Consider the following 16690-nt stretch of genomic DNA (forward strand, 5'->3'; position numbering starts at 1 on the left):
ACCCATGAAATTATTATTATTTCTTATGTTGGCATCAGTTAATATTCTGTATGTAGTCCAAAGAACAAATTAAAAAATGGTGTGACTGTGATGCTTCTTTAGAATTTCATTGTAAATTCCTGCACAGGAAAGCGATACTTTACAAGATTCAAAAATAGTATTTTTTCCAACTGCTGTTTGAAAATTTTTAAAAGAAAACAGTATTTTTTGTTGCTATTTATCACTTGATAACTAAAAAAGACAAAGTTTTACAAATGTTCTAAGCAAATTTTCTCTTTCTTAAGGACCTCAAAAAGCCTTTTGACAAAGCCTGGAAGGATTATGAAACCAAATTGTAAGTCTTTTTCTCCCAGTCTCTTGCTCTCTCCCCGCCCCTGCCTTTCTCCTTCTGGTCCCAAACTATGTAATATAATCTGTGGATGTAAATGTGAATATCAGCAAGGCATGTCCTCCGTGGATACTAATAGAAATAAAATATTTGTATGTTCTCTGTGAAGTAGTTAAATGACTTCCCAGTGTTTCTTTAGTGTAAGGAAGGTACTTAATGCTTAGATACTGAACAGTGTAAAGTCAATTGTGGAGGTTTCAGATGGCATTTACACATTCTTATAACCATATACATAAAATCTATCGATAGTAAAAATTATGAGATTTATATGTTGTCCTGTATTGCAGATCTGTATGTTTTTGAGAGGCAAGAATCTTAGTGCAGTTGGTGTGACTTCTAAAATATCTGTGGTATGAAAAATATTTTCTTGCTGTAATACCTGTCTTCTGTGGGTAAAGAATGATTTATAAAAATAGAAAGTTGGAAACAAGTAGTATCGTAGTTGCAGAAATGTTAGTGGAATGGTTCAGAATGCTCTCAAGAGTGATGGGCAGTTGCTTTACCAGAATTCAAGAGCTCTCAGGAGTTAATTCATTTTTTTTTATCCTTTCATTTATTCCCCTTTTTAATCCTATTCTTAGCTTTATTTTTCATTTATGTCTAAACAAGAGGGGAAAAAAGCAATGAAAGAAAAAGTCAGGCCACTAAGAACTGCTGAAACATTTATTATCAGCATAATTTTCTTACCTTACATATAGTAACTTTTGCCTTCAAAATTCATTACAGTGTTAAATCCTTGTGAACAACTGAACTGGAAATGAGGTTATTACTAATCTAAGGCAAAAAGGAGATTCCTGTCCCCAGGAGATTCCTGTACTCAGTTGAGCATTTAGATTTACATGCAGATATTTTTTTTTTGTTCTATTTTATTTATTTAGTTCTTACAGATATTACATATTTTGCAAAATTATTGAATAGTTTTCTATAGACAGGAAGTTGGTTTTAAAAAAAATAAAAAATTATTTCTGCCTCTCAAATTGCTCTATGTAAAATCAGGGCTACCTTTGCCAGTCTATTCATACCAAATGCCATTAAACAGAACTTAAGAGACAGAGGTATCTCATACATACTCAATACATGGAATCATCTGTGGGATTCTGTTCTGAATTTGGAAAGTTTGCAGAAAGATGCTGTTGTCTTGTAACTTTTTTTTTCTCTTGTGAGCAAATTTCATTTGGACTCATTAAGACTAAGAAGATGCCCCTTAGATTTCTCAGAGAACCCCATTTCCCAGGATTTGTTCAAGACCAAATATCAAGTCAAGTTGAGAGGCGCAGTGCTGAAAAGTGCTTTGTTCTATGTGCAAACATTATGCCTTTCTTAGTTGGAGAAAAGCAAAGTTCAAAACCAAATAAATTAATCCTTTTAAATTTATTTTTTTTTCCCTGGCAAGGAGCACCAGTCTCAAACACACAGTGTTTTGTCACCTGTTTTACAGAAGTACAGCTTCAGTGTTTATTTTTCTCAGAAATGCTTCTAGAGAAGAAAGATTTATTTTTTTTTTTTTTTAAAGAAATCAGAAAATTGTTTAGATTTTTCTACTCTGTACCGGAAATCTAAGTTTGCTTATAAATGCTGTATCCAGTTAGTCTGCAGAGTAGATAGGTAAGGACAGCCACACTATAACACTCTAATTAAAGTCACAGGATGGCCTCTTAGTTCCATATTTGCATTTCACTATTTCAGAATTTCAGTGTTGGCTTTCTCTGAAAATGTAATGACTGGAATCATGTCATTTAGAGTAGGTGGTAAACTTCATATATGCTGCCTTATTATTTTTCTTAATTCCTGCCTTACGAGCATGAAACCTATTTGATTAAGTTATTCTGCCAGGTCAGTAGTTTCTTATATGTATGCTTTCCACTGCAGTATATAGAGATGAAGGCTATGGAGCACAGAATGAGGTGGGTTTTTTCCCCCAAGTAGCACACAAACTAGAGAAAAGGGTTAAAGGATGAAAGGAAGGAAGGGCAGCTTCATGACTCTGTTACTTCTAGACACTTAAAAACAAAAATGGGATTTGGTATCATAGAGGAACTCATCTTCAGAATGGCTTCTTTACTATTTCTTGATTATTATTTTTTCCTAAATAATACTAGATCACATGATATTAGAATAAATTCTCTAAAATGTTTTCTAATTAAAATTTCAGTACAAAAATTGAAAAGGAAAAAAGAGAACATGCAAAACAGCATGGGATGATAAGAAATGAAATAACAGGAGCTGAGATAGCAGAGGAGATGGAGAAGGAAAGGCGGCTATTTCAGCTACAGATGTGTGAAGTAAGAAACAAGTTTCAGCTTTTAATTATGACACCATAACTTAGTGGGCCTTGCTTAAAGGTGGTGAAATCTACTTTGTTGTTTAATGGGGGTGGAGGGAGGAAATTATTTCAATGTTACATAGTACAGCAGTATAAAAATAATTGTTTTAGCAACTCTGTACAAAACTTGGCTTCCTTTTGTTTTATTCCTATTCTTTGTTTTTAGGTTATTATGCTAAGGTTCTTGGGATGAAAATATACTATGGAAATATTTCTTGTTTTTTCAGGGTTATGGTTGAGCAGTTTAGGAAGTATTTTTGATATCTTTCTTCTAACATGCTTTCTGAAGCCTTCTAAAATTTCTAACAAAGTGATAAATTATAGTGATAGGTTAGTTCCATAAAACTGCTTTTTATATTAATAGTTCTCCTTATTACATTTTAGTGACGATTCCTTTAAATAGCATAGTTTTTATATTTTTAGGATATTTCAGTAATTACTGCAGTAGCATTAAAAAAGGGACATCTTCAGACAATCAGAAAAGATTAAACCTTTTCCTGAATTTGTTTTATGTTTTGTGGTGTTTGAATTTTCTAGGAATGGCCAAATAAACTGTTATCTGTTTTATATTTTGCTTAAATGTGGTGGACTGGTGGCTTATGAATCAGCACCCAGGGTAAACACAGAAATAGTTAATTTGCTGATCAAATGATGTTTTATTGACTGAAAACTGTTGAAGGTTGTGAGGCATGATTATCAACATGTTTTTCATTGTCTGTACAGTATCTTATTAAGGTTAATGAAATCAAGACAAAAAAAGGTGTGGACCTTCTGCAGAACCTTATTAAGTATTATCATGCACAATGCAAGTAAGTGCAATGCTTTTAAGCTTTAGTTACAATTGTCTTTTTTACACAAGTGTTTGTTTCCCTTTGTTTTGAATTTGTTTTGGTTATATCAGGAATTTTTATTGTAATTGTAGTCTGCCAGCTGTCTGCAACTTCATCTTATTAGGCTGTAGTCTTTCAGTAGAGAGTATTAAAGTGAGTGGGGCAGGGGAGTGATGGAGAAAGAGGCCAAAGGAAAACCCTGCATGTTGCGTATAAAATTAATTTTAGTTCCTGGGGCATAGATCTAGAATATAATTTTAGCAATAGCTTATTTATTCTATTTAATAGCTTTTATTTTTGTATGTAAATTAAAACCATTGTGAAAGCCAGTAGTTTCTTTGAAATTCCTTGAGGTGAAACTGGTAAGATATGACCTTGTTATCAGTAGAACCACAGAGGCAAACACACAGGAACTTTTACTTAAGTTAAATACAGGAAAGAGATTTTAGAAATTACTAAGGGGAAACACGTTGACTAGCAGTGACAAAAAATAAGCTAAGCTATATTCTCTCTAATTTGATATTTGTTAAAGTCACAATGGTATATCTCTACTGCCGAAAGATATCATACTTTAAAACTATTGGGAAGGCTTTTAAACCAAAAAAAACCCCCAAAACAAAAAAAAACAACCAACCAAACAATAAAACCCAAAACAAACAAAAATCACCCCAAAAACAAAAGAACAACCAAAAAAAAAGCTTTATAGTGATGACTATCAATTGATGTCCTTCAGATTTCTAATTTAGAATAAATACTTGAGGATAGAAGTTAAACTTCTGTTTATTTATAGCCTAATCCTTCCTATGTTGCCACTTCATATACTAACGTGAAGTGCTTATTTGGCTCATTATATTTTTATACAGTGAGACTAAATCATCAAAGTGAATTAAATGTTTCTGGACTGAAATGCAACTGTCAGACTTTTCTGAAGTATATTACATTAGAGGAACGTGGCAGCTATGCTATCATGTGGTTAGATTGATAGTAAAACTGAGAGTAAAACAGAAGTTGATAGTAAAACACACTGGGACAGAGATTTAGTTGTTTCTGAACATGGGAGCAGCTGGATAAGTTTTATTGGTTTTGCTGGGTTTTTTTTCACAATACAGTCTACTTTGTGTTATGAATTATATGTATTCCTGATAAATCACAGGTATTTTTCATTATAGTTTCTTCCAAGATGGCTTGAAAACAGCTGATAAACTTAAACAATATATTGAAAAGTTGGCTGCTGACTTGTATAATGTAAGTTTACATATAAGTAGTTTAATGTCTGAAAATGCCAATATTTTGTTTATATGAATACATTTTAGATATGACTACAAGGGTGTATATTTCATTTGTAACTTATAAATGAAAAGTGTGTTCTTTGAAACTGAATATAGCTAGACTGAGGAAAAAACATCTTGACTATCTTAAACTTCGTGTTCTGTTTTTACAGTTATTGGGAAAAGCAGCTTTCATTTTACTACTAATTTAATGTTGCATTAAAATAAAACTAATTTAAAGCAGGAGTCTTTGAATCAGATTATATTAGTAGCACCAATTTTAGCTACCAGTTTCATTTTTCTATAACAAACTGCTTGATGATAGCACCACAGTTTTTGAATTAATTAACTTATGCTGTTCATGGAAGGCAAGTAATAATGTGGAAACAAAGCTCACGTGTCACCCAAGTGCTTTTGTATTCTATAATAAGAATTATAATAATCTCATTTTCTATTGCAGTTTGTGGCTAAATTAAACTGTATTTTCATTCCTTAAGTCATCTGTCGAGCTTATTGGAGTTATGTAGTATTTCAGAGACTAATTTGGTTGCATTAGATGTAGTGAACCATTAAAGCATAACAAAACAGAGCATGCGGAGTTGTACGTTCATTTTAGCTTGCTTTTCAAGTAATACCTGCATAGAAGGTGAATACATAAGAATGGACTAGTCCGTGAAGATAAACTCAAATATTACAGAAACACAGAATAGTTGAGCTGGTTGCTCAGGACATCTAAAATGGTATAGTGGAATGCATAAAAAATTAAAATTAAAGTTGCATCCAGAAAGCGTATGATGGCAATCTCTTTCCATAGATAAAGCAGACACAAGATGAAGAAAAGAAACAACTTACTGCTCTTCGTGATTTGATAAAATCTTCTCTGCAGCTTGATCAGAAGGAGGTAAATAATTTAGACATGTTATTCTCAGAGATAATGTGAATTTATGAATTCTGTATTCAGAAACTGGTTTAATTGATGTTCAATTTGTGTAGTTATTGGTTCAGAAGAGTTGGACTTTGAACATTGTGACGAAACTAATATTTAGAATGTCCAACTATCAACAAACAATAGTTTTAGATTAATTTTCCTTTTCCATTTTATATATGAAAAGAAATTATTTCCTTTTTTTTGTGTAATTTTGTATTTTTATGTACTTTTTAAATGTACTATAAGAACAGTTGTAATGGATCTATTAAATGCTTCATCTAGCCCAGTATCCTGTCCTTGACAATGATAAAGAATGAGCGTTGAGAAAAAAATACAAAGGGATGGGATGCACACTTTTTTCTTGTGTCCTGCCATCCTCCAGCCAGATTGTGTTCACGATTTTCCTGATTTGGGAGATCCTGAGTAAGCCAGAATGAGAACTGGAGGCTTGCCTTTATGTATGGTTTCCATATTACTATTCATCTGCTAACTCACGTGGATTTTGTGATGTTGTTGTCCTTCCCAAACCCCTTTTGCTGATACTGTATCATAAGGAAGAAAATTTGTATGTCAGCCAGACAGAAGTGGCTGAGACAGGGCAGTTAAAAAGAAAAATACATCATCAGTTACACTGGTATCAGAAGTGAACCGGGAACATGCAATGTTCATTGCAGATATTCTGGAATACTCCTTGAAATAGGAGATAGGATATAATATATATCTCACACTGTTTACCTGAGATAATATAGTTACTTTTTCCAAATCATAGTGCCCGAGAGTCAGAAATACTGAATATCCCGTGGTGAAGCTGAGCGTTGGGGGTGGCAGTGGGGTGGAGAGGAGAGGGATGGCTTTTCTTTAGGAAAAGATCGCTTACCCTCTGTGCAGTTTTCTCTTAGGTAAATAAAACATTAGTATTTGCCAAGTGTCTACTCAGCTTACTAAATATTTATTATGAAATATGAAGTATTATTATAATTAAACATTAGACAGATGCCATTCTGCTGCATGTATATGATTGGGCAGTATTGCTAATATCAAATATACATAAGAATATAATTTACAGCCAGATGTACTGAGTCAGCCAAGTTTCCAACAGCTATCAGTCATGGATGTTTACAGTAAAATGCAGGGCAATAAAGACTGATACTTCCCCAGAATACCCTCCCATTAGTAGTTTGACTGTCTTTGCAGTCTCTCCGCCACCCTGTGGATTTTCTCTCTTTGAATTTGTGCGGTTGCTTTTTGAAGCAGTGTGAACTGTCAGCTTCTGTTACAGCTGTGTCTTTCCCACCATTGCTACATGTTGTGTGGAAAAATCTTTTTCCTTTTAGTTGTTTTGAACTTTCAGATGTGCATAGCCTGCTGAAGATGGAAGTGCTTGTGAATTTATGATAGCATCACTAGGTCATTTCTATCTTTTTTTTTTTCTCTAAGTTCTAACATTGACTTGCTTTTTGATCAGTGCTTAGTGCAGAGAAGGTGTATCATGTTTAATCAGCCGTAAAGCTATAACCACATCATCCTCTTACTGAATGTTTATAGTCAACTCACAGTATCTTATTTTTCCCCTCTGCATCACTTTGCATTTGTTTATGCTGATCTTCACCTGTCATTTACTGTCAAATTACTCAGTATTGTGAGGTCCTTGAGAAAATCTTCAGTCGGCCTTTCTTGGGTATCCTGAATAATTTAATACCATCTAGCAAACTTTGATAGTTTACTGTTCACCCTTTTCCAGGTTGTTTTTGTGTTAGACACCATATGTGCTGGCACAGCTTTCTGTGAAACTTATTTGTTTTTTTCCTGCTTTTATCTTGTTAGTTTATTTGAGGACTTTTCCTCTTGTCCTGTAGGAACATAATTCTTTCCCTTTCATAAGGAGCACTAAATTCCTCTTGAAAGTCCAGGTAGACTATATCAGTCTGGTTTCTCATATGTATCTACTGATTCCTTCAGATAACTCCAGGAGATTTTTGAGGTATAAACTTTCTGTACAAAAGCTGCACTAATTTTCCAGTGTATATAATACTAAATGTACTCTTAAAAGTAGTTTTCATTAATCTTCCTTATGTGGTATGAAGCTTACTAATCTTTACTTTCCTAGAATTCTTCTGGAACTTTTTAAAAAATAGGAATTTAGTAACTGGGGCAAGTAAGTATTTTTATGGGCTTTCATGCAGTTTTCTAGTAGCACATTGTGATTAAGGCTACTGCGTGTAGATAAATGGCTTGAAGTTAGTAAATTATTTCAGGTGGAATCACAATTAATAAGGAATGATTGATGAATAAATCCTTACAGTGTGGTGGTCATGATTTTGTTCTTTTGAATACTTGCCTATGTGTGCTTTTGTAATGTAGATGTACATTATATAGCAGATAAACCTTGGCCAGAAAGCTGTTCCTCTCCCTGCATCTTTAATCCCATCGTTCTGAAGGACAACACAACCTTACAACACACTGTACATGGGTTTTAGAATTTCTTTTATGTCACAAATGATGACAGGAGCACTATAGAGCACCTTTGAATAGATCCCAATTTATTGTAAGACCTGCCAGCTCTTTCTAGTACTCAGTTTTCCCTTATCTCATACTCTACAGTCCTTCCCAGTGCTCTGTTTGGTATTTTTTTTCCTTCCATCTCCACTGTGCACATGGACCTACTAGATCTCTTCCATAATACTTACAGAGCTTCCCATACATGCGTTACATTTGTAATCTCCCTAGTATCTAAGTCACTCTGAACGTAACTCATGCTCTTTCTCCATTGTTACCCCCAAAAGTTGAACAGAGAACATTAGATCTCAAGAGCTATTTGGAAATAACTTTAGAATTTAAAGTATTTTTATGAATCGATTTCCAGTACACAGAGGAACAAGACCCGCTCTCTTCTCACGTACCTTTTTATTCCACAAGCTGATTACGTGGGAAGCAAAGAAAAATATCTCCTCCTCTCCTGGCTGCTGTGTATGTTGTTAAGTTCAAGCTACTTGGTAATCAGCCAGTTCCTGGAAATAAATCGGGACAAACGGGTTGTTCTTCTCTGGTGCCATGTATTGTACATACATGGCTGCATACAGTACAAGTCAAGTTTCAAAAGTTGCTCATAGAGTATTATGAGGTGAAATAACTAAATGAAATATAATGTTTGTTTTTTTGGTTACCTATTTCCTGGATGTGTAATAAAAATTATTCTGTTTCAGTGGAAAGTAACCTCATTTAAAATATAAAAATTAATTAAGTCAAATTCTGAGACTTACATACATGTTGTAATAAAGTAGCTTCACAGGCATCACCAAAATAAACTGTGCAACTTTTCTGACTTTAATTATAGTGTAGACAAATCCTAGGACTCTTGAAAAACTGTGCGTGTATATGTATGATATCTACATAAAAAGTTATAAATATAGAAATAAAGTGTTTGGCTCAAAGAGAATTGAAATTATGTCTTGGAAGGAAAAGGAGCAATATTGCAATTCTCAGATATTCAGGCAAATCATGGAGGAGAGAGAGAGAGATCTGCTTTTTAAAGGAGAAGCCACTGCCCGAGCACTCTCACACCATTCAGGGAGTCACCCACACACCACCCAAGACTTTAACTGCTCGGACCGGAGTCCCTTCGCAGTGGCAGCTCCGTTGAGCTGACGGGTGCCCCTGTTCGACTTCTCACTCACACACACCCTCACTCTCAGGCGCTTCCTCTCTGCTCTGGCTCAACCCTAGGTTTCCCAAAACAGAGCCTCTGATACGACATACGCAGACCAATTTATTGATTGGTACAGCCATGAAAAACAGCTCGAGCTGAGTGCCTCCGGAGAGGGACCCTGCACAAAGAAATCCCTGGGCAGTTATACCCTTAGAAAAGTTCCCCTCCCCTCATGAGACGGTTCAGACCAATAGTAATATTAGGGTCTGGGGTCTTCCCATTCTTCATTGGGTCCCTTCATTGTCTCTAGGCAGGCGGTTTCCTATCTCTAAGGTTGTAGCTTCTGCTGAGATTGTAGCTTCCTTATCTTTCTGGTTTGCAGTGGTTTCAGGAGCCTGCCTTTATGTAGCTACGTATATGGTCAGCGAATCTGTGTGACAGTTTACAGCTTGCGGCCTAAGGCTTTAACAAGCCTTGCTACTAATGCTATGTATTGGATTCCGTGTGGGCTAGAAAGTGACTGCTACAACAGGCTGTAATGGAAGAATTCACTGTTTTGGATAAAATAACTATTTGATCACATTGATGTTAAGTGTCTTTTTCAAAATCAACGTGAGGACTTTCACTCGTGATTCTGCTATATTACATGAGTCAGGGCATAATGATGCTGGCAGATATTGAGGAGCTTGATAAAACAATGACTCTGTTATTTAGGTATTCAGTGTTTTAATTCATTACTCAGCATTCATTACTCCTTAGTTAAGTGACAACAAAACTTGAAGAGACATGGCCTGAGCTTCACCACTCAGCTCTCCATCATTGTTTACATCCGAATCTTCAAGTATGTAAAGCTGGGCTTTATTACTGTGACAGATGGCTTGCTTGGTTGTGATTAAGAATACGTTTCCCCCCCTTATGTTAGTGCATTATAATCTCACTGTTGGAAAGTTTATGGATTAATGGAAATATTGAAGAACATGAAATGAATGGGATTTTCTCTGGTGGATTTGTAAAGATTCAGAAGTACTCTTACAAAAAAAATTACTTTGGCAGGGAAGTGGTTTGAAGTAATAAAATTGAGGACCTGGCTGTATATAGTTTTAAGTTTCTTTGACACTTTGTGCAAGAGAAGGAAGTTGAAACTAGCGATTCCTGTCCAAATTGTAAATTCTGCCACCTTTAACCTCTTTGGAGTTGCCATTAGATAGGCAAAACTTCCTACCCATCTCGCACTGACTTGCTGTCATAGACGACAAAAGAGATTCCTGCATGGCTGTTAAATCTATTAAAGCCCTTAGGATCTTTTTAAATTTAATATGTATGGAAAAACTACTCTTCAGCGTCCATACTTTCATTCAGGAAAAAGCACTGAGGTACTGAATGAGCTAACCTTGTTCCCTACACTTTCAAGGTCTCATAACGCAACTCTTGTTTTACTGTTGCATGCATTCAAGTGTTTATTTAGCATTATGGGCATCTGTAATGCTCTTAAACATCTTTCTGGCATACCTGTCCCTTCATCGGTGAAAAAACTGTTACTGTAATCTTTGCAATTACCTGGTTCTTGGAAAAGCACACCCTGACAATCTTTGAATCTTGGGTTGCACAGAAGTGCTAGTGCTGTAGCTTTGCTACGGGAAGTACAATTTACTGTGGCTCTGTTACATGCAATGTCTCCTGTTGTCACTATGTACTGTCTTGTTCTCGAGTTATGGCAGTTTCTGTTACTTTGCACAAGAATTATCTGATTTTGTAAAATCACTATGGTTTAAAGCTTTGGGGAAAAATATTTTAAGGGATATTAGTGTAATTTTAGTTGTGTAAAGTATTTATTTTATATGTTGAAAAATGCTTACATGTTAAGAAGCTTAAATTTTAAAGGAAACGAGGCCTTTAATACAGGCTTCTATTCCCTATCTTTGTATATTAGTTATTGGTACAAATGTAATTTAACAGCTTTAAGTTGAATATAGCTAGTCTCTAGAATCATGTTTTGTGTCTGTTTTGTTAACTATTTCTTTATGTTTTTATTTATTTCCCCAAATCTCCACCTGATATGCTCTTTGGAACAGGAATTATATCTCATTATATTCTTTCCTATGCTAATACCAATAGGACCCTAATTCCACTGGGGGTTTGAAATTTACTTACAACAAATTAGCTGCTTACTGTGATGGTGTGAACACCACTGACAGCACATTGCACATAGAAGCCTTCATGCTCCTTCCAACCACAACTGCCGGTTTTACCAAACCACTTCTCTCTAAACTCCTGTGACAAATTTGTTACAAAATGAAAAACGGTTGTAAGGACCGTAAATAAAATAGGAGGGAGTAATCTTCAATATATATTGGTTGTGGTAATTGTAAGAAACTGTGCTTTGAAAGAGAAATGGTTATTGCCAAGGGAGTAATTGAACTTCCCATTCTTCTGAAAATTTTTTTTGGTGGGATTTTGTCAGTTGTTTTGCAGATAATTGTTTCACAGATACATTTAAAACCATATCAATGTGTCCTTAATCATACCTTTTTATATATATTTGCAAAAATTAAAAGTTAACTTTGGGCCTGATCTTTTTCAATGGAAATTCAGAATTAGGTCCAGTTTGGTGGCAGAGACAATATAGATATCATTTTAGACAATTTAAATGTAATAAAGACTGGAAGCAGTTTAGTAAAATTTGATCCTGTAGTCATCTAAGTTGCTTTTTTAATCCAATGTCACATATGCAGGATTGCACAGAATTTTGTTATGATGTTTTGTTACTTGATGAGAAAAAGCACCAGGGTGCCTAAAAAAGTAATTCTTTCTAGTAGAGTTCTTAGAAAGGAGAAAAATTGTTTTACTAGATATGGGGGCTGTAAAATTTATGTTCGAGGAACATGTTTTTTAAATAAAATAATAATTCTTGTTTTAAATTATTTGCTTTCTCTTTCCTCTATTGCTTTTGCCTTTCGTGATCGAAGTCTAGGAGAGTAAGTCAATGTTTTAATGAACTTTTGGGGATTTTTTTTTCTGATGTGCTTATAACAAGTTAATCCATTTCACTTAATTGTTTCACTAGATCAGGCCAAAAGTTATTTCAGTTGACTTCATTCACTAAAACTCATGAATTATATACATATTTTTAATTGGATAAAAAAAATAGTGATTAGTAGCATTTGTTTTTGTTTATATATGTGCTTCTGTATATATGCATGCTATATTCTGTTGCTTTCTTTTTGAAATTTTATCTTAGCCTGTTACTCTTTGATTATAAGATTATTCAATATTAAATTTCTATATTTTAAAAAGCCATTATTTTGAGATGCATATTTGCATCCATACTATACTTCAGATGCCTAATGAAGTAATTGAATCTTGAATGTGCAGTTAGTTCCAAGATCATGTGATGTAAAAGCAAGCTCTCCTATGGATGTAAAACATGCATTAGGAGTTCTCTCTCTTTTTTTTTTTTTAATCTTTATTAATTTGTGAAGTTGTGGTAGAGAAGAGAAATAAAGTAAAATAGGCTTAAAGGTTAGAAAAACTTACCGTGCACGTCAGGAAACGTTAATGGTGTTTTTCCCTTTTTTAGGATTCACAGAGCAGGCAAGGAGGATATAGTATGCATCAGCTTCAGGGGAATAAGGAATATGGCAGTGAGAAGAAAGGTTATCTTTTAAAGAAGAGTGATGGGTATGTTTTTGGAGTGCATAATACATAGTGAGAACTATTACTATGTTCATGCACTGATTTTTATTGTTTTCTACTGTGGGTGCTTAAGGCACATTCTCCTAATGCATACGCCACAAGAACTCAAGAATTTCATAGTTCAAATCTGAACACAGATCTGAATTTAATATAGTAAATATAAAAAGCATGACAAGCAATCATTTTAAAAAAAGTCATATTAAAAAGAAATCTGTTGTCTTTTGTAAGTCTCTAAAAGGTGATTAAGACCTTTCATAAATCTCCAAGTTACTTTTGGTGGGGCATTCAGTAAAATTTTGACTGCATCTGTTTGTTTCTCAAGGCTCTTCTCAAAATGTTAATGGGATTAACGTGTGTGTTGAAATAATGTCTAGTTACTGAATTTGTTGATGTTCTTATGTAGGTTAAGGAAAGTATGGCAAAGAAGAAAGTGCACTGTTAAAAATGGAATTCTTACCATATCACATGCAACGGTAAGTTATTTTTATACCTTTTTATCAAAAATAATAAATTAACATTAACCTTTCCTGGTGAATCTGTTGGTGTTAATCTGCTATTACAAAAAAGATGCCACTTCTGCTTCTGACTGTTGAAGTTCCATAGATTATCAGAAGTTGGAGACTGACTTATGGAAGTACTGTTATACTTGCACTGTTATACTTGCACTCAGAAAACTTAGTTTTCTGAGTTGTCTGCTGCTGACCACTAGTGGGAACAGTGCTTCAGGTTAAATGGAGCAGTACATCTGTTCTTACTATACCTTTGAGATATGGGATGTGATTCATCTGAATAAAATCAAGTGTCTACAGCGTAGCTGTCTGCGTCAGAGCAAGATCCTGTAGACTTCTCTCTTAGCCGCTGGACAGCTAGTCAATGTAGTCAAAGGAGTCTGCGTAGATTTGGTCAGATGTCTTGTTATAAACTCAGTTCTGGCTGTTGACTATACTGAAAGACCAATAACTAGCTCATACATAGATGTCTGTATTACAGATGTTCCTACATAGGATGTTTACTATGTAAAACATTTTAATGCCTACACATTCATTTTGTAAAAAAATTAAAATCGTTCAACTAATCAGAGTGAGAAAATGAGAATAAAGGCTGGTTTGAAATTAGTTTCAAAACTTCCTGTGGACTGCATGAAGTAAGTGAACTCTTCTTTAGCCTTCTAAAATTTTTCTTCAAATTTTTTCCCCATTCTGCTATAGCTTGTAACAGTTGATTTAATACTTAAATGTATTTATCGATAGCTTGATAAGAAAATGGCAAATATATTGAACAGACTTTGCAATGAATACTTCAGCTGGTTTTGCTCGTAAGGATTGTCATGGTATATCTGTGAAGCACATAATTTGGAAACTTGGGAAGTGTTTGATATTAGATGTTATAGTCTGACAGATGAGTGAATGTGTTAATATTTTGAGTGCTTTCAACTAAAAGTGTGAAATTTTGGAAAGTTTTGATCATAGTGAGTTCTGGGAATCGGGCACATATCTGAAGTATCTTCCTAGGAATGCTAAATCATGAGGAAGCGACAACATTATCTTGGTGGAGGCAGTCCTAAAACTGTCTTATGGCAGTATGACACAAACTTGTTGCAAACAAGAATAACTCCTGTTACTCTTGTTAAAGGAGATGGTCCTATTTCATCACCCTTTTTTCCCCCTTTGCCCCAAATTCCACTGGTGGCCATGAGTATCAGTGTCTAAAGTTAACTACCTATCTTAAGCAAGTTAAAGGGAAGTCACTACTTTTTGTACTGGAGTGTTGGGGTTTTTTTTCATGGCTAGGAAGATATCCTCACCTCCTTTGAGGAGTCACTTAGTCAAATATTTATACCTAGGTTAGTAATGGTTCAGTTATTACCATTTTAAAAAATCGTGTATTGTCAAGCTCAAGACTTGCCAATTTAGAATTCTTTGAATTGCACTATTGGTTGTAGTTTTCTTATATGTAGCTGTGTAAAAGCAGTCCATTTGCCTTTTCTGTTGCAGTGCCAAGAGGAAAGTAATTTTCTTGTTTTCAGTGATTAAAAGTTCAGATCATGACAGTCTATTCAAGACTAAACTTTAAAAACTGAGACTCCAGTCGCATATTTACTCCTTCAAGGAATTGTTGCTCCTTAAGTATCAAAAATACTGTGTTGATGAGCTTGTTCTGACAAACATTTGACAATGTGGGAAATGCACTTTGAGATTTTGTTTGTTTGCTGGTTTTGCATTACTTTTTATATTTGGTTTACGGTTTCTAACATGAACAACTTCCAAAACTCAGTTCAGAAGTACTTACTGATAACTGACATCTCATGTTCAGTTTATATCTGCCAGCTGTAGTAGCTTTAATTCAGTATCTCTGTGGTTTCTGATAAACCTGTATAAACACAAAATACTTCAAAGACACATTTAGTTTTCATGTCTTAAGTAATGTAATTACAGCAGAGAATATTAGTTAGCTGTATTTATTCCAAGTTCTGAAACTCCAGATCTCCAGCTTCCCACTTCTGTTTTAAAATGGGAGGACAGTTGGAATATGGGCATGCTGTAAGGAAAAATTGCATAATAGTTTTACCAATGTTTATGAAATACAATAACAAACTTCAGTATTAGCATATTCCAATTTAAGGTTTATTCCTTTAATCCCTTTCAAATAGTCAGGAAGAGTTGCCATTAAGATTTTAATTTTGTTTAGATTTAGCAATCTGTCCATTCTGACAGACGAAGTCAGACAAAGTCACGCTGGTCTTGAGCATTTTGAGGGTGTACATGTGTGCATGTCCATGCTTTAAATTAATATCATACATGCCCACTCCCCAGAAAGGAACAATAATCCTAAATCAAGACATTTTTAAAGTAAAGTAAATTTTCTTTTTAGTCCAACAGGCAACCAGCTAAACTGAATTTATTGACCTGCCAGGTGAAGCCAAATGCTGAAGATAAGAAGTCTTTTGATCTAATATCACGTATGTAGCAACTTTAGTACCATTTTGTATTATGTGGGATTTCTAAAAATGTCATTACAAGATACTCTGAGTAAAAATAAGGCTACAGTTCAAAATTTAGGTCTGTATCCAGACACATGCAGTGCCTCACGAGTGTTCAGATCCCTCTAGTTTTGAAGATGGGTTGAATGGAGAGATGAATAAAGAACCTTTTTTGTGTGTGTGTGACATAAATACTGTTCATTTGTGACAAGCCATGAAATGCAACATATGTGCTGTTCTCCTAAGTTCAGAGAGATGTTTAACAGCTTAGTGGAACCTGCATAAGCTATATCTATCAGGAAATGGAAAAGACCTTCGGCCTCGTCTTGGTTTTCCTTCATTGGCTGTTCTGCTTTTTGAGTGCTATTTGGGGGGGTTGAAGAAGGCAAGGAGAACCGAATTTCTCTTGTTCTCTTATCCTGCTTTTAAAATATGCTTCTGTTTGTCTAAAATTGGTAGGGACTTGTCTTCTCAGCATTAAAGCTCCTGTGATTTCCCTTCTTCCCATTTTGGTCTTGTATAGCAGGTATTTGTATCCAGTCTGATTTTAAAAACTCTTTTGAAGTCGATGAGTCAACTTACTATTTTCAGTCTTTACATATATAGTATTAAACAACAAACAGTTCCAACATTC

At 34.6% G+C, this 16690-nt stretch overlaps 1 protein-coding gene across 3 annotated transcripts in view; it reads left to right on the plus strand.

Moving 5' to 3' along the window:
• ASAP1 (ArfGAP with SH3 domain, ankyrin repeat and PH domain 1) overlaps positions 1–16690 on the plus strand; it is a 220773-nt gene that overhangs the window by 93408 nt on the left and 110675 nt on the right. For all 3 annotated transcript variants that reach the window (XM_072851885.1, XM_072851884.1, XM_072851886.1), the window contains 8 exons: positions 285–334; positions 2541–2670; positions 3435–3520; positions 4711–4786; positions 5624–5710; positions 12961–13061; positions 13480–13549; positions 15948–16035. In XM_072851885.1, coding sequence (XP_072707986.1) covers positions 285–334; positions 2541–2670; positions 3435–3520; positions 4711–4786; positions 5624–5710; positions 12961–13061; positions 13480–13549; positions 15948–16035 — 688 coding nt within the window. The remainder of the gene's footprint in view (positions 1–284; positions 335–2540; positions 2671–3434; positions 3521–4710; positions 4787–5623; positions 5711–12960; positions 13062–13479; positions 13550–15947; positions 16036–16690) is intronic.

This window comes from Ciconia boyciana, chromosome 2, assembly GCF_034638445.1.
Source record: "Ciconia boyciana chromosome 2, ASM3463844v1, whole genome shotgun sequence".
Taxonomy (NCBI): domain Eukaryota; kingdom Metazoa; phylum Chordata; class Aves; order Ciconiiformes; family Ciconiidae; genus Ciconia; species Ciconia boyciana.